Raw genomic sequence first — 26,009 nt, forward strand, 5'->3', positions numbered from 1 at the left:
ACCAAAACCAAAAAAACTCATTGCCGTCCAGTCCATTCCAACTCACAGCAACCCTATAGGACAGAGCAAAAGGTCAGCAGTTCGAATTCACCAGCCGCTCCTTGGAAACCCTGTGGGGCAGTTCTCTGTCCTGTAGGGTGCCTATGAGTCAGAATCCACTGGATGGCAGTGGGTTTGGCTATGTTATCAGCATTTACTGAATGGCTATTCCTGGCATGTCTGAGGTTAGCCACCTGGGAGCCCTCCTTTAAGGAGCATCAATGCAGTGAGAGAGGCAGACAGGTGAAGTAAGGAAGGTAATTCTGTGCCAGCAGCAATGGAAGGAGTTGATGCAGAGGGCAGTGGAGACGCTGACCAGGGAGAGACCAGTTCTCCTGGTCTCAGAGCATGGAGTTCAAGACCACTCATCGTCACTGGCCAGGATGTCAAATAGGCAGGGCATGGCAGCTGGGTGAAGCACCACGAGCAAAGGCATGGTGGCTAGGTGTGCTGGGACTTACAAATGTGCCCCCTGTCTGGAAGCTTCGGGTTCTGCAGATACAAGAAGGGTGGTGTTTTCACAGGACTATGTTGCCTAAAAAGGAGCCTGGTGGTGCAGTGGTTAAAGCGATTGACCGCTAACCAAAAGGTTGGCGGTTCAAAACCCACCAGCGGTTCCGCGGGAGAAAGACGTGGCAATCTGCTTCCGTAGAGCTTTACAGCCCTGGAAACCCTATGGGGTCACTATGAGTTGGAATCGACTCAACAACGGTAGGATGTTGCCTGAACTCTTACCAAATCTGAAAGCAGCTAGACAACTTGCCCAAAGTTATGCAGCATTTGGTCATTTGGTCAGTGCACTCCAGCCAGCCCTCCTAGCCAACTGCTGGAAACTGCAGACCTCAGCTTTACTCCTCTCCAGAGTCTCTGCAAGGAACCTTTCCTGGGAAGGGCACCCTTTAGTCTCTGCTCCCTCTCATCTCCATCACAGGCTGTCTGTGCTCATGACCTGCTCCCAGAAGCCTGGGCTGCTCATGCTGTGGGCCTCCATACAGATCCACCCTCATCCTCGTGGGCTGTCCACCCTGGGGCCAGAGGAGCTCTCTGCTTCATGCTTCATCTCTGTGTCATCTCCACATGGCTTGTCTGTCCTGCCCTGTGTAGGCCTCTGTTTTGCTGGGACATCGCCTTCATGTACATCCCTTACAGAAGAGATTGCTTTAACTGCAAGACCCTTAAACCACTCAACCTTTGAAAAGGGGAGAACATTCGTCTTTAATGAGCACCTCACGTGTGCCTAGATCTGAGCTAGTCCTTTTCCTTCTATTATTCCATTTATACCCTGCAAGAATTTTATGAATGGTTGCTATAAGCTCCACATTAGAGATGAGAAAGCTGAGGCTCACAAAGGTTAAGCAACATGACCTTTAGTATACAGCCAAGTTGAGACTTGAACTCAGGTCTGTTTTACTCTAAGACATGTGCTTCGTCTTCTACACAATTCTTAGACTTGGGTAAGACAGACGCCTTCTGGGCCCCATACTCTGGAGAGCTACCTCCAGCCCTTATCCAGCCACGCCAAAGAGACATGCACACCTCGAGCCTGGGCTCCCTAACTTAGCTCCAGGTATCTGGGACCCTGGATTTCCTGCTCAATTGGCCCTGAGTCTGCTTCCTGAACCTGTGCAGACTTCACCTCCAGATCCACCCTTGTGATGGCTGAGGCACCACAGTGTGCTTACCCCTAGGCCTGAAGGGTGGCCAAGAAAAGGCTGGTTGCAGGCTGAGGGGTGTGGGGGCAGCATGGACATATGGGTTGGGGTGTTCAAATGCATGCACCCAGGGCCCCTCAAAGTGTGGGATGGACCCCTCCTGGCAGTCAGTCTATGGGCAGGAGCCAAGGTGCCAAACTACAAGAAGGTCAAGAATTCTAAATCTGAAATGGGCCTCCCAGGTTGTTATGAAGGTCAAGGTAGGAAGTTACAGCATGTTTTATTTAACAGCTTGTTAGCTTGCGTTATAACTTTCAGAGATTCTGACACAAGGCTTCCATTTGCACCCTTGGCCCCACAAATTTAAGGGCATGCCTCTTCCTCTAGCTCAATGATTATATAGTTGGCAGTTTTTATAGTGAATGGTGATATCACCTCCCATGTGAGCGAAGTAAGCTTAGTTTTCTCATGTCTGATAATCTAAAGGATAATCTTAAGGGGGTGTATTACCTTTTCTTGATCATGAAGCTCCTGTAAAATAACTTGTCTTTCCCTACACAGTTCTAAGAAGTCTTCCGAGTGCAGACTTTCGTGCAAGGCAGGGAAGAACGTCAGCTTGGTGCAGTCCATTGCCACTTCGTCTCTCTCAATCTCGACTTCCTTTGGTGTCAGTTCATCTGCAGCAGCATAAAGGGAGACACAGTTTTGGAATGAGCCTTTCGACAGCCTGGCGGATGGCTGCAGCAGATGCCTGAGCTACTGAGGTGCAATGCAAGGTTCCAGAGAAGATGCAAACAGAGTGAGTCTCTCGGCATACCTCTTCACTGCCTCTGAAAATGGACACCATGGCCCTGATGCACATGTCTGTACTAACCACATGGTGTGGCAACACGCCTCCAGATGATTCACTCTGGAGGGGCCTGGGGTGCCCAGACCTGGTGTGCTCTGCAGCTCTCAAGGGACCACAGGGAAAAATTTCATAATTCACCCACATGAATCAGTAATTTCCTGGAGGCGCATCTCAATATCCATTTACGCATAGGAACATATTGAACACATCAATATATTAATATATCCAAAGCTCTCAGCTATCATTCCTCAGCAGCTGGACAGTTTACGTGTTAAATATCTATACCGTCCGTTTTCTTATTTTCCTCCTATGTGCTCTGGCTTACTTAGGGAATATGTATTTTCATTGTTTGGGGACACTTTTAAGTTCTCCCCGGTATAGCAAATTGCTGTAACACAAGTTCCCTTAACGGTGTGTCTAGGTCTGGAACAGGTTCCTCTTCACTCTGGAGTGCAGAGTAACAGAAAAAATCTCAGCACTGCCTACTCTAAACCTGAAGCCTTTTCTTCTTTCCAAGTATTAAATTTAATATCTTTAATGAGATATGACATAAACCAATGATTGGTTTAGTTGTTACAAAAAAGACTAAATAAACTAAATACCTTTGTTTCCAGCATTTGTTTGAGAAATATCATTTCTGTCTTGGCTCTCCTAAAATAAGACCAAATAAAAGAGAAATTAAACCCTGGATACTATATATGTACCCGGTTCCCCATTTTACTGACTCACACACACATACATGTGACTCCTTCAAATTACACATATGCTCAATACTCAGCTGCAAGGGGAGAGAAACGCTAAATCCTAAAGGAACACAATAAAATGCAAGTATTAATGCTCCCAAGTCAAAGGGGAAAAAACCCACAATTGTCCATTAAATAGGACTTATGGTAATTACCAAAGATGATGCCAAGATGAGATTAAACAGGATCCTGGATGTCTGTCAGGCCACACTGGAAAAGGGACCCGGGAGGAGGGTCTGGGACTGAGCAGCCCGAGTGACCAGAGAGCAGGTTTTATGGGGAGCCTTTGGCTTTGTCACCTGCACAGTTGGCAGGCTACTTATTTTTTTCTGTCTGTATTCCCTAAGAAATTTATTGCAGGAAAAATACTACACATCAACATGGATAAACCCTGAACACATTATGCTAAGTGAAGTCAGTCAGTCACAAAAGAACAAATACTGTATGATCCCACTTACATGAAGTATCTGGAATAGGCAAGTGTATGAAGACAAAAGTCTACTAGCAGCTACTAGAGGCAGGAGGGAAAGCGGGAGCCATTGATGGGGGCATTGAGCTTCTGTCAAGGGTGATGGGGAAATCTGGAAATGGAAAATGGTGATGGTTGCACTGCACGATGAAAGTAATTAATGTCACTAAATGTACATGTAAAAAATGTTGAAATAGCAAATTTTTTGTTAAAACTATCAAATAATACCTTTAAAAAGTTTTCCAATAACTGAAAAAAATACTACATACCACCAGATGTTTATTGATGAAACTTTAAAAAATGAAAGTTTCTACTGCAGAAATGAAATGTAATTGTTTTTCTTAGGTTTTATAAAGGATTTTCAGTGTAGATAAAAGATTCTGAGGTTACAGACTAGAGAGTAACACCAACATTATAACTCAGATCAGATGCAGAAAGAAATCCCTAGCGTCTCTGTGTTTGGAAGGTTGCCTTTTAGAATATCCTAAATTATGACTGTTCAATGAAAGCATGAAAAACTATTAACAGATTTTTCTATATTCACTAGAAAAGAAATCCAACTGGTTTATCATCCATTAACAGACAAAAATGTGAGTTTGACAGCACAGAATTCAAGCTTCATTACTGCAGACTCCAATGGACTGCCTAGATTCTAGTGTTTGGGAACCAAATAAAGATTCAATATTGTTTGGACTAAGTGCGTCACCAGCTTCAGCTTGCAGAAATAGCTGAGTCCAAGAGATTTTCATTGTAAAATCTGTTATGAGATTAGCTTGGGCAATAATGTCCAGAGCAATGCTGGCTATGACTGCCCAATGACAAATAACTCGGTCAAGCAGACAAAAGCAATCACGCAACTCTTTCAAATACTGGCATCCAGATGATTCCATGGTCTGGGTGGATGTCAGAGTGGTACAGGGTCAGTAATGTAGATATGTACCACTCATTCATTCATTCATTCAGCATGTGGTCATAGAGTCCCTTCTGTGTACCCGGGAGGGTTAATGACTCTTTTCCTCTGTTAAGCAACATCAAAAATACATCATGGTACTCTCATACATTTATCCACATATATTACCTCTCCCACCTGCCCACACTATAGCACCCCCAAAGCACACAGCACAGAATCTTCATCAAAACAAAATGACCTGTTTTACTGTGTATACTTCCACCAAAAATACAATAAAATACTATTTTTTAAAAATGAAAACAAGCACAGTAAAAGGATCGGTAGTTGCCAGGGTGCTGGGGAGGGGAAAGATGAACAGTTGGAGCACAGGGCATGTTTAGGGCAGTGAAGCCATTCTGTATGATCCTGTAATGGTGGATACATGACAGCATGCATTTGTCAAAACCCATAGGGCTGTACAACACAAAGAGTGAGTCCTAATGTGGACTATGGGCTTTAGTTCATCATAATGTATCAATATTGATTCATCAATTGTAACAAACATGTCAGCGGAAGGCAAAATGTTAATAGGAGCAAGAAAGTGTGGGAGCGGGGGTGGGGAGGGATATGGGAAGTCTGTATTTTCTTTAACCTTAAACTGTTCTAAAAACAAAGACTACTGGGAAAAATATCATAGGAAAGGTCCTACACGTTTTCTGCCTCAAACAAAACAGCAGAGCCTCTACTCTTCCTGCTGCATCCACCTCTTACCTCGTGGGCTGCCTGACTCTGGGCCTCCAGTGGAGACAGGCGTCGGATTCTTCTCCTCATGCGAGCAGGTCCTTCTCGCCTGTCCAGCTCCCATTGCGAGCAGGGTGCGGCTCCCACCGTCTGGCCCCACAAGCCCAGCTCCCCGAAGAGCTGCTCCTTGATCCTGGCCCAGGCGCTGGCTGCCTTGATGCTGCCACATCTCTGTCTCTGTGAAGCAGACGTGCAGCCATCACCCTGGATGCATTGTTCTCACAGGCTGGCCACTTACTACCTCCCCTGCTGAAGAGTCTCCATAACTGTTTGAGAAAAATACCCCTTCACAGTGAGGCCCAGGCACTCAAAGGATGTTCAGGGACTCTCTGGAACCAGGGTCAGGCCAGAAGGAAAGCTGTGTCTCCCTTGTTGAGCAGAGAGCAACACATCCCGGAGGTCCTGAAGGCCATCATCAGAGCGAATGGACAGCTATTTTATAAAATGGGCAAAGAATTTCCCTCACTGCCCAGAGGTGGTTCAGTGGTAGAATTCTCATTCTCCATGCAGGAGACCTGGGTTTGATTCCCAGCCAATGCACCTCATGTACAGCCACCACCTGTCTCTCAGTGGAAGCCTGCATGTTGCTATGATGTTGAACAGATTTCAGTGGACTTCCAGACTAAGATAGATTAGGGAGAAAGGCCTGACTATCTACTTCTGAATATCAGCCAATGAAAATCCTACAGGTGCTAAGTCCATTCAATGGGGAAAGAAGAGTCTCTTCAATAAGTGGTGCTGGGAAAATTGGATTTCCACATGCAGAAAAGTGAAACAGGATCTGTGCCTCACACTATACACAAAAATAAATTCAAAATGGATTAAGGACCTAAATGTGCAAAGTAAAACCATAAAACTATAAAAAGCTGGCAGGCCTAGCTTTCAGCAGTGCATTATATTAGATATACTATAATAACAAAAGCACAAACAGCAAACGACAATAAATAAATGGGACTGCATAAAAATTAAAAACTTTTGCTCATCAAAAGACTTTACCAAAAAAGTGAAAAGTTATGCTACCAACTGGGAGAATATCTTTGGAAACCACATATCTGACAAGAATCTAATAACCAAAATGTATATAAAACTTTGACAACTTAACAGCAAAAAGACATATAACCTAATCATAAAACGGGCAAAGGACTTGAATAGACATTTCACCAAGGAGGACACTCCAATGGCCACCAGACACATGAAAAAGATGCTCAGCATCATTAGTTATTAGAAGGATGCAAATCAAAACCACAATGACATACCATTTTATTCCCAATAGGATGATAAAATAATAACGATTCAAAAAAGAAAATAACAAATGTTGTTGAGGATGGGGAAACTGGAATCTTATCCACTGCTGGTAGGAATACAAAATGGTACAGTGGTTGTGCAAAACAGTGTGGCGGTTCCTCAAAAAACTAAAAATAGAGCTACCGTATGACCCAGCAATTCCACTCCTAGGTATAAACCCAAAAGACTTGAAAGCAGAGACTCAACAAGATAAGTGCACACGAATGCTCACTGCAGCACTATTCACAATACTCAAAAGGTGGAAACAACCTAAGCGTCCATCAGCAGATGAATGGAAAAACAAAACGGGGTACATACACACAATGGAATACTACTCAGCCAGTAGCAAAAATGAAGTCTTGATACATGTGACAGTATGGATGAAGCCTGAAGACATTACGCTGAGGGAAATAATTCAATCACAACAGGACAAATATTGTATGACCTCGCTTTTTATATAAAAAGACAAGGAAAGGCAAATATATACAGACCAAAATTTATTAATGGTTACCAGGGCAGGAGGGAGGAGGAAAAGGAGGGTTAACAGTGATGGAAAAGTCGCATTGATTAAGGGTAGGGTTGCACAGCTGATTACTGTAATTGCTGTCAGTAAGTTGTACACCTGTAAAAAGTTGTGTGATAGGTATATTTCAACAGTGACAAAAAAAAAAAAAAGACTAGCTGCTGGCTGCTTATGTACATCCAAACACCTCATGGGATTTGGTTCCTTGGCTTGGAGGTTTAGGGCCATGGATTCATGGGACATCCCATTTAACTGGCCTAATAACGTGGTTAGTGCTTCTTTTCTATCTCCTAGCTTGTTGTATAGTACCTGCGGTCTTAAAAGCTTGCAAGTGGCCATCCAAGGCACAACAGTTGGTCTCTATTCACTTGGAGCAAGAGAGGAAGAGAGGCAGGAATAGAAGGAGGATATGGAATGTCTGGCTAATTGCCTCCATGAACAACTGCATCCTTTGCCATGAGACCAGAAGAACTGGATGGTGCCCGGGCACCATTACTGAACATTTTGATCAAAGACTCCATAGAAGAATCCTGATCAAAATTGGGGAAATGTAGAAAAAAATTTCAAATTCTCATGAACTCTAGACTTTCTGGAGCCATGGAGGGTAGAAGAACCCCTGAAACTACTGTCCTGAGATGATCTTCAAACCTTAAACCAAAAATACCCCCTGAAGTCCTCTTAAAACCTAACAGTAGTTTAGCTTAACTAGTAAAAAAGGTCTGCCTTGAGCATTACACTCTTTTAAGAACTATCTATACTGAATTGTACATGTAGAAACTTTCAAAATAGTGTAACTTTGGCTATGTTTATTTTCACCAGAAAAGGTCCTCAAGGTCGAGAAGGGAGAGCGTTGACATGTCGTGGGGTTCTTAACCAATGTCATAAAACAATATGTGTACTGACTGTTTAATGAGAAACTATTTGTTCTTTAAACCTTCATCTAAAGTACAATAAAAAAAAATTAAAAAAAACTATACGAGATCAAACTAACAACAGCAACTCGCAAGATTAGATAGGAACCGTACAGGGCAGGGAGTTTGTGTTAACGAGGGAGGAACAACTCAGAAAAGGAGGGTAAGAATGGTTGCACATCCCAAAGAATGTAATCAATGTCACTAAATTGTACATGCAGAAACTGTTGAACTGGTGTATGTTTTGCTGTGTATATTTTCAACAACGATAAATGTAATAAAATTTAGAAAAAAAAATCCCATGCATTGCAATGATCCAATCCACAACCGATCATGGGGATGGCACAGGACTGGGCAGTGCTTCATTCCATTGCGCATGGGGTCACCATGAGCCAGGGGCCGACTCAACAGCAGCTAACCACAATAACAACCCTTGAAAACTGATGCTGAAGATACTTCTTCCAGTTTTCTGGACCGGAGCTATAATGGAAATTAGCAGACCTGCCAACGATTGGTTGAGTTGAGCAAGTTATTTCCATTTCTGGACTTCAGATTCTCCAACTACTAAGTGATAGGTTTGGTCTGGATGATTTCTAAGGGCCTTTCCAATCCTAATATGATATTATTCTAGAATGTTCAAGGAGTCTAGAATGTTCACCAAAGCTAAACGTTCATATTAAGAAAATAACTCCACCTAATAACTATGAGGAGTCCCTGGGTGGTGCAACTGGTTAATGTGCTCAGCTGCTAACTGAAGGTTGGTGGTTTGAGTTCACCTAGAGGGGCCTCAGAAGAAAGGCATAGTGATCTACTTCCGAAAAATTAGCCATTGAAAACACTAGGGAACACAGTTCTACTCTGACACATACGGGCTTGCCATAAGGTGGAGTTGACTCGATGGTAACTAGTTTATGTTTTTAACATTTATGAAATCTTCAGAGTTTGTGTATGTGTCCTTGACTGTTACACCTTCTATTCAAGTAAAATGCAAAATTTTATGCAATATCCACAGACATCCCTAAAACTGCCTTTGTATGTCACACTGCAGTTTTGTACATCAGTTGTCAAGGGAACATTTCAGGTTAGCTTAGACAGTACAGTCAGCTGTCTGTGGGGTAAATTTTTGCAATCGTGATTATTAGATGGTATTTTCTCTAAATTTTAATTGTTCAGAAAACTGGAAAGTGACAGTGCTAATGACAAGAAGCATGAGTCTCATAAATTTAATATAAATGAAAAAAGAAACACTTTCACACACGCTAGGCTGAGTGCCTCACCTGCTTTACCTCATTTAATCTAGCCAGTGGTACCATGAGCTAAGTAATTTCTACTATCCCTATGAAGCAGCTAGGTCTTGGAGAGAAGTGACTTGCCCAAGGAGAAACAGGTGGCCCAAATAAGACCTAAACCCAGTCTGTCTGATTCCATAGCCCTCACTTGGGCCTATGTGCTGGATTCCTTTCCTGGGGGGTTATTATTATTTTATGAATGCACGTGTACATGCAGGTCCCACAGCTCCAGCCCACATGGTTCCTGCGTGCGAATAGGAGAGGTCCTCCCCGTGTTCCGGGGCAGATACCACCCTACAGACATCAGCCTGGTAACAAGTCAAGGTCTTCGTGCAAATTAGAAAATAGCTGCCCACGCTTCGCATGAGCCTGTCTCACGCCAGGACGTACAGTGTGGTGAACAGAGAATGGGTTTTCAGGCTCACTTCTTTCTCATCCATATGCCCTTATGCCTGAAACTCATTAGTAATCTCACAGTATGCATGTATATGTTTATGTGAACATGTGTGCGTGTGTGTGTGTGAGAGAGAGGGAGAGAAAGAAAGACACATACAGAGATAGATGGACAGAGAGAGATTTCTTAGAGCAGACTTTGAATACCTAGATCCAGCATTGCCTGAAGCCCACCTTCCCCTCAATTTTCCAGTAACACAAATTCAAACATTTTATGTGTTCCCTAAGCCAGTTTGAGTTGAGTTTCTAATACTTGCATCTGAAGGAGCTGAGACGGATACCCAATGAATATATGGAGACTGAGCAGGAAACAGCCAGTTGGCTCCTAGAGAGCCCAGAAAAGAGTGAGACAGGACAGTGGTCCCACACATACTAAAAGGAAGACCACGTCTGGGGTGGCAGGCCTCTTGCAAAGAGCTTCAACCAGTAAAGACTTTATTTAAAACAAACGAAAACAGCACAGGCAGGATGAAGCATATCTGTAAATAATGATGAGGTCTTGCTATGAGAACAGGATGGCCTAGGCAGATGACAGAGCAGAACAAGAATAGCTGGGACAAACAGAAGAGAACTAATATAACTCGGACAAGGCACGGGGGCATCTAGGCAGGGCCAGAGCAGAGACAACTATTGTCACCGGTGCTTCTGGAGTGAGGAGCAATTTAGAGAACTAAATATCAGAATGGCATCATTTGCTGTTGATGGTTTGTGGTAAAGAAGGATGCTTGGGTTAACTTCCAGGACCCTGATAATGTTATCTCTCAGGCTGTGGGTTCCTGCAACGTCCAGTGATCTCTCGGCTGGGGTAAGGTCTCATGTTAGAGAACTGTTACCTGGACTGTATCGACCGCTCTGTGGGCTGGGGCCTGAATCTCATCATTGTCCCCTCTTAGGGAGACCATATGGGTGCACCTGGTAAGACACACTCCTTGAAGAACATGGCAGATTCCAGAAGCCCGAGTTTGGTTTAGAGTTTGGACTTGACTTTCCTGGAGGTAGAGTAGGGTCTGCATGGGAAAAGGGCAATCCAGATCCTATCATCTCCTGGCAGACAGTGATTGCATCTGTACTCTCTTAAACATCAGAGCAATCTGTCTTAAATATTTAAACACTTGGAAAGTATCTTTTGGATTAGCCTCAAAATGCTAATTTTTCTTGAAAATACCTCAATCAACAGTAACACTCTGCACAGCTTCCTCAAGAACTCTCTAAACCCCAATCAGTCCCCATGTTCTTCAAGGACTGCTTCTTACCAGGTGCACCCAATGTGGTCCTCCCCAAGGGAGGGGCAGTGATGAGACTAAGGGTTCCCAGGAGAGGCTCCTGGACGTCGGGATCCCTTTCTTATGCGCTTGGAGCCTGAGTGTGGTCTGGCCCTTCTCTCAAGTCCACCTATCACATGAATCTGTCATGTTGCAAACTTCAGCAGAAACCCACAGAACTACAAGAGAGCGAGTCTCTCCTTGCCATAACAAGATCGTCCAGGCTCCTCCAACCACAGACAGACACAGCCACCCTCTTGAGTAGATAGTGATTTGGAAATTTAGATAAACAACATCATCTGCCTCAAAACGGTACAAGTATGCTGAGGATGCCCATACATAAAGGATGCAGTCACATACAATTCATCCTGCTTTTTTCCCTGATGGCAACTGACTTTATCAGCCCCATCACTAGTCCTGAACAAAATCAGTAAACACATGCGATGAGTCACTGCCATGCAAGGGTTCCTCTAAAGGGCATGGACAACATCCAAAGAAGCCAGCAAGGCATCTACCCAGCAGTGCAAGGCAGTCAGCAAGGCTGGGGTTGAAGTAGGTACCCACCATGAAGCCCTTCTGCAAGCAGAGGGTCTGGAGAAACCAGACATGCCTGCTGACCCCTCTGACAGTAGTCAACAGCCCCAGACCTTCTCCCACCACTCGCCTCTTCTGGTGGACACTGTTCCTCTCGTCACTCGTAGGACAGCCGGGGAGGCTGTGCTGCTAGACTGTTTCTGAGAGGCAGGCTGCACATCTCATGAATCCCTATTCCCAGGGGCATGTTGTGGGCTCCCAGCTGAGCTTACATGGAAGGAATTCAACCACATTACTTGGCTGATGTTGAATAGTACCTATTTTGTTCCTGGCACCCCCATTCCAACATTTCTTGACCCTCACCCCACCCGAGGCACACGCAATGGTTTATTACACCCTACTGCTCCTGTCCTCAAAGTAGAACACCCTAGTATTGGCTCATTACCTTGCTTTGTGGTTATTTCTGTATTCATTTTACTGTCTGCATTTTCTATACCTAACACAGGCTTTGGAACTCAGAAATTGCTCAGTAAATAATATAATTAAGTTTTAATGCTGTGTGCTGTATTCTACTACTAGGAATCACTTTTTTGTTTGTGTTAACAATAACATTTGGGGCATCTATTCTCTGCCAGTCACTGTGTAGGTGCTTTATACTTGCTCTTTAATCTTTGTAGTTAGGAGTATTATCCCATTTTAAAGATGGGGACACTGAGGTTCAGACCATGGGCATAGGAAGGGGAAGGCCTGGGATTCAAACAGGGCACCGACTGGCATGAAGAACACGTTCTTTTCCTAGATGGCAGAAATCACATCTAGACAGGTGCTCTAAATCTCTAAACCCGTCCGTATCAGAGGCAATGACTGCACTTAGGATAAATGCAAAAACCCTAATGGGGTCTCAAGCACTGTTGGCTCTGTCCCCTGCCCATCTGTACCACTGTCACTCCCAGCCCATTATATTCTAGTGCCACTGTTCTTCTTCCAGTTAACTGTGACAGCTGGCTCTCTCCTGCCACAGGACCTTCATATATGCTTGTCCCTGAGCCAAAAACACTCCTCTCCCAACTACTTTATTCCATATTCTTCCTTCTTCTGATTTCAGTTTTAGGGTCATTTCCCCAGAGAGGGCCTCTGACTCCCCAAATTAAATTACTACCCATTATAATCCCTCATTATTTCCTGTATTTTCCCTGTCTAGTGCTTATCACAAGTTATAACTGTCTACTAATTCATGAGGTCCTTTAATGTATATCTGTTCTCCCCAGCGAAGTTTGGGAGCAAGGCCCATCTCTGTCGTGTTTACAATCATGTGCCAGCCCAGGGTCTGAGGCATCCTGGGAATCAATATCTACCTATTGAGTGGATGAACGAAGAGATGACTGACTGGACAAGCTGCTTCATCTCCTCACTCCTGACCATGTGAATCCAAATCCCAGTGCCCAGGTCATGCAAGCAGGCCTGAATCATTGATGACCTATTGTTGGCTTAGGCAATCTAGAACTGAGACCCAAGGTCCTTCTGGTTCTTTAGTATATATTAAAGGTGAATTGTTGGTTTAGACAGTCTAGAACGCAGACAAAGTCCTATCTGGTTCTTTGGTTCAGGTTCAAGGTGGATTCCAGTCTACTGTGGAAAGAAAGAAAATGTTTTGTTTCTTACCTGCACATGATCTTTGTATAAAGATGCATATAGCTCCTGTCCTTTCCTTCTGTAGTTCTCTATACACGGCACAAAATCCTGGAAAAAAGAGAAAACAAGTCACAGCTTAATTAATAGTGTGATTCTAGATAAGAAGTTCTCTACTTTTATAAATTTCCAGGAGTAACAACAGTTACAGAATTTGTCAGTCAAATCAATGACAACCAAATAACTAAAGACTTCAGCTATAATAATGCACTCACATATGCACACACTCACATACATGTTTATAGACTACTTCCATTTCCAGCTATGATAAGCTAGCTTGTAACAGATCAACATTCCTGCCAAGAATAACTAGAAGATTTAGATGTGAGTAACCTGCTTTAGGTCGACAGTTCAAATTCATCAGCTGCTCCTTGGAAACACCATGGGGCAACTCTACTCCTTAAGAAAGCTGAGAACTACTGAGACAAATAAAACTTGAGGAGCCAAGATTCTGGAGAGAAAGGACATGTTCTGAGGTGTGCCAAATGTTTTATGCCTTTTTACCCTTGAAATATTTCCAAATTTGAAAATAGCACAGCAGGCTGAGAAGCTGGGTGGAAAGTGGTGGCTAAGAGGCAGAGAAGTTTAACAGAGCTTTGGGCAGTCTCAGATGGCTGAGGAGATAAAAATCGAAGTTCAGAATTACCAAAGCATCCAGGGCATAAGGGGCCAAGATCCCAGGAATAGGTCAATACAAAGAAGTAAGCCCAGCCTTCTGCCTTGACATTCCTCTTTGCTGTTCTGATTCAAAAGCAGTATGAGGCTGAGAATCTATGCCAAGTTTCCAGCAGTCTCAGTTTGTAGAAACCAACAGGAGGAGGGCTTTAAGGTAGAATCTACGAAGACAGGGATAGAGGCAGACTGGGAATAGACCAGGTCTTCCAAAAATGAAATCCAGTCTCCAATTAGCTCCACCCATGATGGCGACAAGGTGATCTACTGCTACTCTAACTACACATCAGAAGACAAAGTCCTCGCTGGAGAAAGATAACATCATTTGTAGCCTCTAGTCTAGAATTTTCATACAGAATGTTCAGCAGTCAAACAGAAATTACTAGATGTTGCCAATTTGAAAAAAGGACCAACAGAAAAATAGACAATAAAAACATATTCATTTGTATCCAGATATTAGAGCTACTAGACATGAATCTTAAAATAATGGAAGTAATAGATGCCAAAAAAATACAACATGGAAAATTTCTCCAGAGACCTGGAATCTATAAAAAATAATCAAATAAAAATTTTAAATCTGAAAAATGTATTTATTGAAATTAAAAATTTCACAGATGAGTTTCACAGCAGATTAGGCACAACAGAACAGAAGATGAGTGAACCTGAAGAAATATCCTTGCTAAAGTATGATGAGATAAAAGTATGAAAAATAATAAAAAAGAGAGAGAGATGGGATATGGAGAAAAGGAGAGGATAGAAAGAGGCAGAAGGAATATATGAACAGGTAATGGTTGAGAATTTTCCCAAATAAATGAAAGACATCAAGTCATGGATTTAAGAAGCCGTACAAACCCCAAATAGAAAGCCACAAATGACCTCATCATAGAAAAACTGCAAAAACAAAAGACAAAAAGATCTTCAAAAAGACAGAAAAAGGCAGATTACTTGAAAGATGACAGCTGATCTCTCAAGAAACAGTAGAAGCCAGAAGACAATGAAACATCTTCCAAGTGCTGAAAGAAAATGACTGCCGACGTCAGATTCTCTACCCAGTGAAAACATCCTTCAAAAATAAAGACAAAATTAAGCATTGTCAAGTCAATAACACTGAGAGAATGGACCACCAACAGAACTTCACTAAACAAAACAGTGGGTGCTTTACAGGTACAGTGAAAATGATTCTATATTTGGAATAAATAAAAAGCTATGGAAAGTGTAAATAGTGAAGAAATCTAAATGAAAAAAAAAAAAAAGTTGCCCTCAAATCGATTCTGACTCACAGCAACCCTATAGGACAGAGTAGAACTGCCCCATACGGTTTCCAAGGAGTGCCTGGTAGATTCAAACTGCCGACCTTTCGGTTAGCAGCCATAGCTCTTAACCACTGGACCACCATACTGACCGTTAAAAAACAACAACAACAATAACAACAACATCTTATGGGGTTTCAAATGTATGAAAAATTAAAATAAATGAAAAAATAACAAAATGTGGAAAGGGTAAATGAAATAAAGTATTCTAAGTTTCTTTAATTGCAATTTGGTAAAGGAGCTAAAGGAGCTAATTTACATTGCTGTTGTTAGGTGCCGATGAGTTGGTTCTGACTCATAGTGACCCTGTGTACAACAGAACCAAATACAGCCTGGTCCTACACCATCGTCACAATGATTGTGATGCTTTAGCCTACTGTTGCAATCACTGTGTCAATGCATCTCCTTGAAGGACTTCCTCTTTTTTGATGACCTTCTACTTTACCAAGCCATGATGTCCTTCTCCAGGAACTGGTCCCTCCTGCTAACACGTCCAAAGTATGTGAGACGAAGCCTCACCATCCTTGCTTCTAATGAGCATTCTGGCTGTACTTCATCCAAGACATATTTGTTTTTTCTGGCAGTCCATGGTATATTCAGTATTCTTCGCCAACACCATAATTTAAAGGCATCAATTCTTCTTTGGTCTTCCTTATTCATTGTCCAGCTTTCACGTGCATGTAAGCCAATTGAAAACACCATGGCTTTGGTCAGGCGCACCTTAATCCTTAAAGTTACATATTGTTTTTTAACACTTTAAGAGGTCTTTTGCAAAAGATTTGCCCAATGCAATGTGTCATTTTTTATCTTGACTGCTGATTCCATGGGCATTGATTATGGATCCAAGTAAAATGAAATCCTTGACAACTTCAATCTCTTCTCCATTTATCATGATGTTGCTTATTGTTCCACGTCTTAGTCATCTAGCGCAGCTACAACAGAAATACCACAACTGCATGGCTTTAACAAACAGAAGTTTATTCTCTCACAGTCTAGTAGGCTAGAAGTCTAAATTCAGGGTGTCAGCTCCAGGGGAATGCTTTCTCTGTCAGCTCTGGAGGAAGGTCCTTGTTGTCAACCTTCCCCTGGACTAGGAGCTTCTCTGCACAAGAACCCTGGGTCCAAAGGATGCACTCTGCTCCCAGCACTGCTTTCTTGGTGGTATGAGGTCCCCAACTCTCTGCTTGCTTCCCTTTCATCTTTTGTAAGATAAAGGGTTGTGCAGGCCACACCCCAGGGAACTCCCTTTATATTGGATTGGGGATGTGACCTGAGCAAAGGTGTTACATCTCACCCTAATCCTCTTTAACCACAGGCAGAGATTGTGATTTATAACACATAGGAAAATCACAAAATGGAGGACAACCACACAATACTGGGAATCATGGCCTAACCAAATTGACACATATTTTGGGGGGACAATTCAATCCATGACAGTTCAATCGTGAGGATTTTTGTTTTCTTTATGTTGAGATGTAATCCACACTGAAGGCTGTGGTCTTTGATCTTCATCAGTAAGTGGTTCAAGTCCTCTTCACTTTCTGCAAGAAAGATTGTGTCATCTGCAGATCACAGGTTGTTAATGAGTCTTCCTCCAATCCTCATGCTGCATTCTTCTTCATATAGTCCAGCTTCTTGGATTATTTGCTCAGCATACAGACTGAATAAGTATGGTCAGGATACAACCCTGAGGCGCACCTTTCCTGACTTTAAACCACGAAGTATCCCCTTGTTCTATTCGAACAACTCCCTCTTGGTCTAAGTGTAGGTTCCTCATGAGCACAATTAAGTGTTCTGAAATTCCTATTCTTTGCAATATTTTCCATAATTTGTTATGATCCAAACAGTCGAATGCCTTTGCATAGTCAATAAAACACAGGTAAACAACTTTCTGGTATTCTGTTTTCAGCCAGGATCCATCTGACATCAGCAATGATATCCCTTGTTCCACGTCCTCTTCTGAATCTAGCTTGAATTTCTGGCAGTTCTCTGTCAATGTACTCCTGCAACCGCTTTTGAAAGATCTTCAGCAAAATTTTACTTTCGTGTGACATTAATGATATTGTTCAATAATTTTCACATTTGGTGTTGGATCCCCTTTGGAATAGGTACAAATATGGATCTCTTCCAGTCAGTTGGCCAGATAGCTGCCTTCTAAATTTCTTGGCATAGACAAGTGAGCACGTTCAGCACTGCATCCATTTGTTGAAACATCTCAACTGGTATTCTGTCAATTCCTGGAGCCTTGTTTTTACCCAATGCTTTCAGTGCAGCTTATACGTCCTCCTTCAGTACCATCGGTTCTTGATCATATGTTACCTCCTGAAATGGCTGAATGTCGACTAATTCTTTTTGGTACAGTGAGTGTGCATTCCTTCCATCTTCTTTTGATGCTTCCTGTGTCATTTAGTATTTTCCCCATAGAATCCTTCAATATTGCAATTCAAACCTTGAATTTTTAATCCAGTTCTTTCAGCTTGAGAAATGCTGAGAGTGTTCTTCTCTTTTCGTTTTCTAACTCCAGATCTTTGCACATTTCATTCTAATACTTTGTCTTCTCGAGCTGTCCTCTGAAATCTGTTCAGCTCATTTACTTCATCATTTCTACCTTTCGCTTTAGCTACTCTACTTTGAAGAGCAACTTTCAGAGTCTCTTCTGACATCCATTTTGGTCTTTTCTTTCCTTCCTGTCTTTGTAATGACCTCTTGCTTTCTTCATGTAGGTGATGCCATTTCACAACTAGTCTGGTCTTTGGTCATTAGGGTTCAATGCATCAAATCTATTCTTGAGATCCTCTCTAAGTTCAGGTGGGATACACTCAAGGTCATGCTTTGGCTCTTGTGGATTTGTTCCAATTTTCTTCAACTTCAACTTGAACTTGCATATGAGCACCTGCTGGTCTGTTCCACATTTGGCCCCTGGCCTTGTTTTGACTGATGATATTGAGCTTTTCCATCATCTCCTTCCACAGATGTAGTTGATTTGATTCCTGTGTTTCCAAACTGGCAAGGTCCATGTGTATAGTCACCATTTATGTTGTTGAAAAAAGGTATTTGCAATGAAGAAGTCATTGGTCTTGCAAAATTTTGTCATGCGATGTCCAGTATTGTTTCTATCACCAAGGCCATATTTTCCAACGACTAAGTTTGCTTCTTTGTTTCCAATTTTTGCATTCCAATCGCTAGTAATTATCAATGCATCTTGATTGCATGTTTGATCAATTTCACAATGCAAAAGTTCGTAAAAATCTTCAATTTCTTCATCCTTGGCTTTAGTGGTTGGTGTGTAAATTTGAATAATAATCATATTAACTGGTCTTCCTTGTAGGCGTATGGATATTATCCTATCACTGACAGCGTTGTATTTCAGGATAGATCTTGAAATGTTCTTTTTGACGATGAACGCGATGCCATCCCTCTTCAATTTGTCATTCCCGGCAAAGTAGACCACGTGGTTGTCCAATTCAAAATGGCCAATACCAGTCCATTTCAGCTCACTAATACCTAGGATATCAATGTTTCTGTGTTCCATTTCATTTTTGATGATTTCTAATTTTCCTAAATTCATTCCACATTCTGATGATTAATGGATGTTTGCAGCTCTTTCTTCTCATTTTGACTCTGCCACAACAGCAAATGAAGGTCCCAAAAGCTTGACTCCATCCATGTCATTAAGGTCAACTCTACTTTGAGTAGAGCTTCTCCATCGTCTCTTTCCAGAGATGTAGTTGATTTGATTCCTGTGTATTCCATTTGGCGGTCCACGTGTATAGTTCCCATTTATATCATTGAAAAAAAGTAGACTTGAGTACTTGGCACATAGTTTCTTCAAAATAAATAAAGTGAATCTGTCATGTCAAAGAAAGCAATTGACAGTATTTGTTGCCAATGATAAAATTTGCAGTTTGGGAGAACTTGTGTCTGTTTCTGTGAGCTTGACAATTCCCACTGCCTAAAGGTTTTTCTGATAATATCGGTCATGACATGAACATAATTTTTTTATATTATATAATAAAATGTATCAACATTTGGGAGATCCACAAAATTCTGGGAACCAGAAATTTCCAAATAACTCACGCATGATGTTACAAAATCATATGTGGGTTAATATACCCACTCAAAGTTCAATATAGACAAATAAATTCTAACGTAACATAATAACCAAAGTTTCACTGATAAAAGTTTCAAGTTAACTTTTAAGAAACTGCCACCTGTAGAGTTTTGATGTAGTATCAAAGAAGAATATCTCTATTTTTCTAAAAAGGCTGTTAAAACACTTCTTCCTTTTCTAACTTCTTATCTGTAGTAGGCCAGACTTCTTCATCTATTTCAACCAAAACAACAAAATTCGACAGACTGAATAAAGAAGTAGACGTGAGAATCCAGTTGCCTTCTATCAAACAATATATTAAAGACATTTGTAAAAATATAAAACCATGTCAGTCTTCTCACACTTTGCTTTTTTGTTTTAGTTAAATTTAGATTTAAATAAAAATATAAACTTTAGAATTTTGTATAGAAAATGCAGTTACTTTTCATTAAATATGCTATTCGTGTTTATATGTAATGTGCTTATTACCTTTTAAAGAATTAATAAATGCATTATTTTAAAATTCTCAGTTTCAGTTTCTAACATGATGAATATCAATAGATATAATCCACAAAAACAAAAGCTCTTTGGGCATCCTCAGTAATTTCTTAGATGTAAAGGAGTCCTGAAACCAAAAAGTTTGACAGTAGTTAGCTGCTCCACTCGTATGAAAACGAATGAACCATTGCTTCATGCACTAACATGGACAAATCTTGACACATGATTTGGAGTGAAATAAGCAAGACAAAAAAGAGTATATGCTACATTATTTCATTTATATAAAATTTAAAATATGGAAAATTAATGTATGGTCTTCGATGCCAGGAGAATGGTTTACTTCTGGTGAGGAGGGGGTTAGTGACTGCGATGATGTACGGGGTGGGGGTGCTTCTGGGATGTCATTAACATAGTTTTTGATCTGGTGGTGGTCACATGTGCACTTTGTTGAAATTCTTCAGTCTGTAGATTTCTGATCTGATACTTTTTTCCATGAATATTATACTTCAACAAATTTTTTAGAAGCGTTTATTGACAAAGACTCAAAACAGTAAAACAATATAATAATAATAACCCAGTTACTGTTTTGGAGTGGTGGGAACAGGGTGATCTTTTTTTTCTTGTTTGCAAAATTTTCTTTTATATTGCAGCTACATTGTTTATATGCCTTTATAAGTAAAGCAATTATCACGAGCATCGCAAATGACATAAAATGCTGACAAATTTGACTAATTCTACATCTATGGCAAAAGCCCAGACTTCCTTCTAATATGATACTTCGGAGACTTTCAGCAAGAGAACTCTGGGGGGACATTTGGACACAAAGATGTTCCCTTCAAATAGCAAACATGCCATCTTGTCTAAGATGGATGGGGCTTGTTTGAATGGCTCCAGTAGGTGTAACTGGGACCAGGGTAGAGAATTTTGGGGAGGCATATACATATATATATAAATATTTGGACTTCCATGTTGTTCTGAGTATTGCAAAATAAGAATGTGGGAGGTGGAAAGCACAGAAGCCCAGACATCTGGGTTTTGGGTCCTTACTTGCCGCATTACATGGGCAAATCTATTTTTAGTCTTCCTGAAATTTAGTTTATCACCTATGAAATAAGGTTAACAGTACCTATTTAGTCTATTCTGCAGAGATGTTATTAAGGTAGGAGGAGATCATAGAATGAAAATAACAGTAAATTACAAAGTGTCAGGGAAAGGCAAGAGACTATTTGGATACAAGACAGTGGAATCATGGATACTAGCAGCTGGAAAAATTGACCTTGATGATTTCTTCAAAATTAAGCGTTATAGAAAATGCTGTATGAGTTTAGTTATAAATAATTTTAACTCTTCAAGTGAATAGGCTATCTACAAAAACTGCAGCCTAGGGTTCTTTACATATTTGCTCAGATAATCCATTTCTGGCTTCAAATTTACTCTTTGTTGTTGAGTTTAGCAAACATTTAGTGATCACCTATTACTTTCCAGGCACTGGAGTGTAAAGATGGGCCCCAGATCTGGTTTTACAGAGCCTCATGGCAGAGACAGATAGTGATGACCTAGCATGGCCAATGTTGAGACAACTTTGCACAGAATATCATGAGAATACAGAAGGGAGATCTTGGCATGAACCAGAGAAGGTTTCCTGGTGAGATGTTGCTTGAGCTTAATTTTGAAGGATAAGTAAGACTTCACCAAGGGAAGAAAGGTGAAAATACAATGAGAAAAGTCATGCAGGTTGAAACTAGCATGTATACATTCAGATAACTTTCTGCAATTAAATATAAAGCATGAAGACCAAGGCAATAGGTTGGAAGATAGAAGGCTAGAGAGGAATTTATCCTGTAGCAATTGGAAAGTCAGTGAGGGATTTTAAGTAGAATACTGGTATGGTCACATTAGCATTTTTGATAGCTCACTCTGGCAGTAGTTTGGAGGATAGATTGAATAAAGGTCAAGACTGGAAGTTGGGAGACCAGTTAGGACACTACAAGTGAGACAGTATAAGTGAAAGTTCATGTGTCCCTGAATTGTGGATAATGGTGGTACAAGTGGAAGAGTTAAATTCAAGAATTATATAAAAAGCAAAATCAGTGTGAACAGGTGACTACATGAGAGGACTAGAATTACTCCACATTTTCAGGTTTGCATAGCGAAATGAATTAAATTAGATAATTTAAGAGAAATTAAAAGAGGTCAGGAAAACAAGAAAAAGGAAATTTGAGTGATATGATGTTGTTGTGAAATGCCATCAAGTTGGCCCCCAACTCATGGCAACCCCATGCACAATGAACAAAATGCTGCCCAGTCCTGCACCAACCCCATGATCATGCAAATTGGACTGTTGTGACACTAGGATTTTCACTGGTTGATTTTCAGAAGTAGATCATCAGGCCTTTCTTCCTAGTCTGTCTTAGTCTGGAAGCTCCACTGAAACCAGTTCAGCATCATAGCAACATTTAAGTCTTCACTGACAAATCGGTGGTGGCTGTGCATGAGGTGCACTGGCTGAGAACAGAACCCCGGTCTACTGCATGGGAATTGAGAATTCTACCACAGAACTACCAACGCCCCTGAGTGATATGAGAATACGCTGAATTCTAAGTGTCAATGGTAGAGCTGGCTATCCCTACAAAAATGCTTAGGTGACAGATCCAAAGTCAGTATAGATTTGTGAGTCATCAGCAATCTGGCAATACATAAATTCTGAGAGATGGTAAGATCACTTAGGGAGACTAAGTACATGGGGTAGATTGATGGGATAAGGTCAGGAATCTGGAGAACACCAGTGAAGTTTAGGCCAGGAGAAGAAGAGTTAGGGAGGTTTGAGGAAAATCAGAAAGAGAAATGTCATGGAAACCAAGGTGTCTCAGCCATAGTGAATATATCAGAGAAGTCCAGTAAGATGAGGCCTGAAAAACGTCCACTGGATTTTTCAGTAGAAGGTCACTGGCAACTCTTCAAGAGTTATTTTAAAGGAATGATTTGACAGCAATGGGTTGACTAGAGGTTTGGTGATAAGGAAATGGAAACCCTGAGTATAGACAGATGCTTGGCTATGAAAGAGAAAAGAAAGAGAGCAGGGCCACAAACTAAAACAGGAAGGAAAAGACTCAAGTATATTAATAGGCTGAAGGAAGCTTGGCCTTAGAAAGAGGGGACAGGGTTGAAAAACAAAGGAAAGAGAAAGATCAGTGATGGAGCAGGTTCTACAGGAAAAGAGCAGCCCATGTAGAGGCTGACTAAACAAAGAGGAAGGAAGAGTTCTTCACACTTGGAGGCTGAAGGAAGAAGGTGAGCGTGGGTGCAGATGTAGGTGAATTTGTAAGTGGAATATTGGAAAGGCAAGTGGTTCACACCGGATGGCTTCTATTTTCAGGAGAAGTAGGAGGCAAGGTGGTCTGCTTCCCATGAGAGTTGAGAAGCAGTCTTGAACCGAATGGTGAAAGTTTGGAACAGTAAATTGGAGGAATATGAGAAGATACTGAAAAAGGGCACATAAACTGATCATCTAAAGGTAATAATAACCCAAATATTTATTGTTTCTTTGGTATGTTCTCTCAACATTAAATTAAATTAACTAATACATATGTAGCACTTTACAACTTTAAAACAAAGGAGTTTTCATATGCATTATCATCTTTAATATTTAAGTCTCCTGACAAATCTATATTTTGATCATCCCCATTTTACAGAGCAGGAAATGGAGGCCAAGGGAGGATAAGTGACTCAGCCAATAGAGGAAGTGGAAGAGTTGGAAGCTGATTTCTTACACTCTGCCATCTTCTGTGGTTCTACCATGTACGTTTCCACAATGCTATGTAGACATTAATTTCCCATTGGCCTTTGAGTGTACACCAACTCTTGGTCCTTTCATGCCCTGGCAAGTTGTCACACTCATGATGTGGAGACAGGAGGAGGGTGACTGGGTCAGTCCAAGGGCAGGGGCCCATCTGCCTGGACAGCAGGGAATGCGTCGTGTGGATCCGGGACAAATTCAGAGCACAGCTCTGCATCCTTTATTGGAGCTAAATTGCGTGCTTAGCAACTGCTGGTGCATTAAAGCATTTGAGAACTTTTGAAGTAGAACAAAGAGCTTCCAAAGGCCATTTGGAGATTTGAGAGAGAAAGCAGATGTGGTCTTAAGGGCCTGTGCCCTGTTCTACCAGTGCCTCCGTAGGGAAGGATCTGGTTCAGGATACAGGTCAGATCTTGGAACAAGCAACGGGGCACAGCCATGAGCCTGTGGGTGCATCCTACTTGGAGGGTCACCTCTAACTGAGCTGCCTGCAGCTTGGGGGTGTCCACCTTTGCCAGGGGCACCCCTGGGGCTGACCATCTGCTGGTGACTCTACTGCCTGAGCTGTCCCCCAGGAAGTCCCTGCTGTACACTGATGACAGTCATTACCCTTGTTTGTTTAAAGCATCATTAGTCCTATAATCACAGTTGTCTGGCTTTGCAAGATGTGAAAGGCCAACATCAAAGTCAACAGCTCAGATCCTGCTCATAAATGTGGCGCAAGATTAAAGTAGCAGGTCCTGGCCTCCTAAGCCTGCACTGTACCCACAGGGTATGGGACTAAACTCAGCAGAGGAGTGCTGAATCTTCATTCACACTACAGCCACCATGTTCTAAGGGTACACTCAGTGTATTTCATTTAATCCTTCAACTTACCATTTTCACTGCTAGATATTAATCCCAAGGAAATAATAAGATATATGCACAAAAACACAGTGGCCAACATTTTTCACCATCCTATTTATAGCAGAGGAGCCCTGATGTCACAGTGGTTAAAGCTCTCGGCTGCTAACCAAAAGGTTAGTGGTTCGAATCCACCAGCAGCTCTATGAGGGAAAGATGTGGCAGTCTGCTTCTGTAAAGATTTACAGCCTTGGAAACCCTATCAGGCAGTTCTACCCTGTCCTATAGGGTCGCTATGAGTCGGAATCAACTCGACAGCAGTGGGTTTTATTTACAGTAGCAAAAACAAAACAAAACAAAAACAATTTAAACATTCAAATGTGGTTCAATGATGATGGTTCACCACTGTGATTGAGTACCTTGCAGCCATCACAAATCATGCTCTTACAAGGGGCCGCCACTAGCCCATACAGCACCTTTGGTTCCCTTTGGGCCCAGAGACCGTCCTGGACCTAGATGTAGGACATGAAAAGTGGAGCAAAAGCTGAATTTCAGCCTCCTCTGTCACCTTGGCCAGATGCTCTTGCAAACAACCTAAATAACAATTCACTGCAACCCTGGTGTCAAAATGATTTAATGATATGAGACCAAGCTCTTGATACGTTGAGATTTAAAATGGAGGTTAGAAAATGGTACACTAATAACAATCAAATCTTGTGTATTTTGCATAAAAAAGAAAAACTGGAAGAAAATTCAGTGTGCTAGTCATTAATGCTGTTTGCCAATTATTTCCAGTTCTCTTCTCTTCTCGGTGCATGGCTTGATTGTACTTTCCTAATAGCTCTGAGCTAGATGAGGCTAGGGAGCTATAAGAGGCCAGAGAAAAGCTCGGAGACGCATGACTAATTCGCTAAGCTCCCTCTTTTAACCTCTGCCACAGCAACACCCAACGTTCTAGACAGTGGCTGCTCCATCAGCCAGTGTCACTGAGTGAGGATAAGGCACTACACAGTCTCCAGCCAACTCACAATGCATTTGCAGCACAAGCGAGAAATAAACCTTTGCTATTTTAGGTGGTTCAGAAGTAGAATTCTCACCTTCCACGTGGAAGGCCTGGGTTCAATTCCCAGCCAATGCACCTCATGTGCAGCCACCACCCATCTGTCAGTGGAGGCTTGTATATTGCTATGATGCTGAACAGGTTTCAGCAGAGATTCCAGACTAAGATGGACTAGGAAGAAAGGTCTGGAGATATACTTCCAAACAATCAGTCAATGAAAACCCACATAGATCACAACAGTCTAAACCGTAACTGATTGCAGTGATGACTCACAACTGGACAGTGTCTCGTTCCATTGTGCGTGGGGTCACCATGAGAGTGTCTCGTTCCATTGTGCGTGGGGTCACCATGA

At 41.7% G+C, this 26,009-nt stretch overlaps 1 protein-coding gene across 2 annotated transcripts in view; it reads right to left on the reverse strand.

Annotated features, from left to right (window-relative positions):
• The window catches only part of WDFY4 (WDFY family member 4), a 403,681-nt gene that overhangs the window by 122,306 nt on the left and 255,366 nt on the right, over positions 1 to 26,009 (reverse strand). For both annotated transcript variants that reach the window (XM_023742107.1, XM_023742108.1), the window contains exons 40-43: positions 13,362 to 13,439; positions 5,414 to 5,620; positions 3,144 to 3,192; positions 2,202 to 2,368 (exon numbers count right to left, since the gene is read on the reverse strand). In XM_023742107.1, the coding sequence (XP_023597875.1) occupies positions 2,202 to 2,368; positions 3,144 to 3,192; positions 5,414 to 5,620; positions 13,362 to 13,439 (501 nt within the window). The remainder of the gene's footprint in view (positions 1 to 2,201; positions 2,369 to 3,143; positions 3,193 to 5,413; positions 5,621 to 13,361; positions 13,440 to 26,009) is intronic.

Source organism: Trichechus manatus, unplaced genomic scaffold (assembly GCF_000243295.1).
Source record: "Trichechus manatus latirostris isolate Lorelei unplaced genomic scaffold, TriManLat1.0 scaffold00200, whole genome shotgun sequence".
In the NCBI taxonomy this organism is placed as follows: domain Eukaryota; kingdom Metazoa; phylum Chordata; class Mammalia; order Sirenia; family Trichechidae; genus Trichechus; species Trichechus manatus.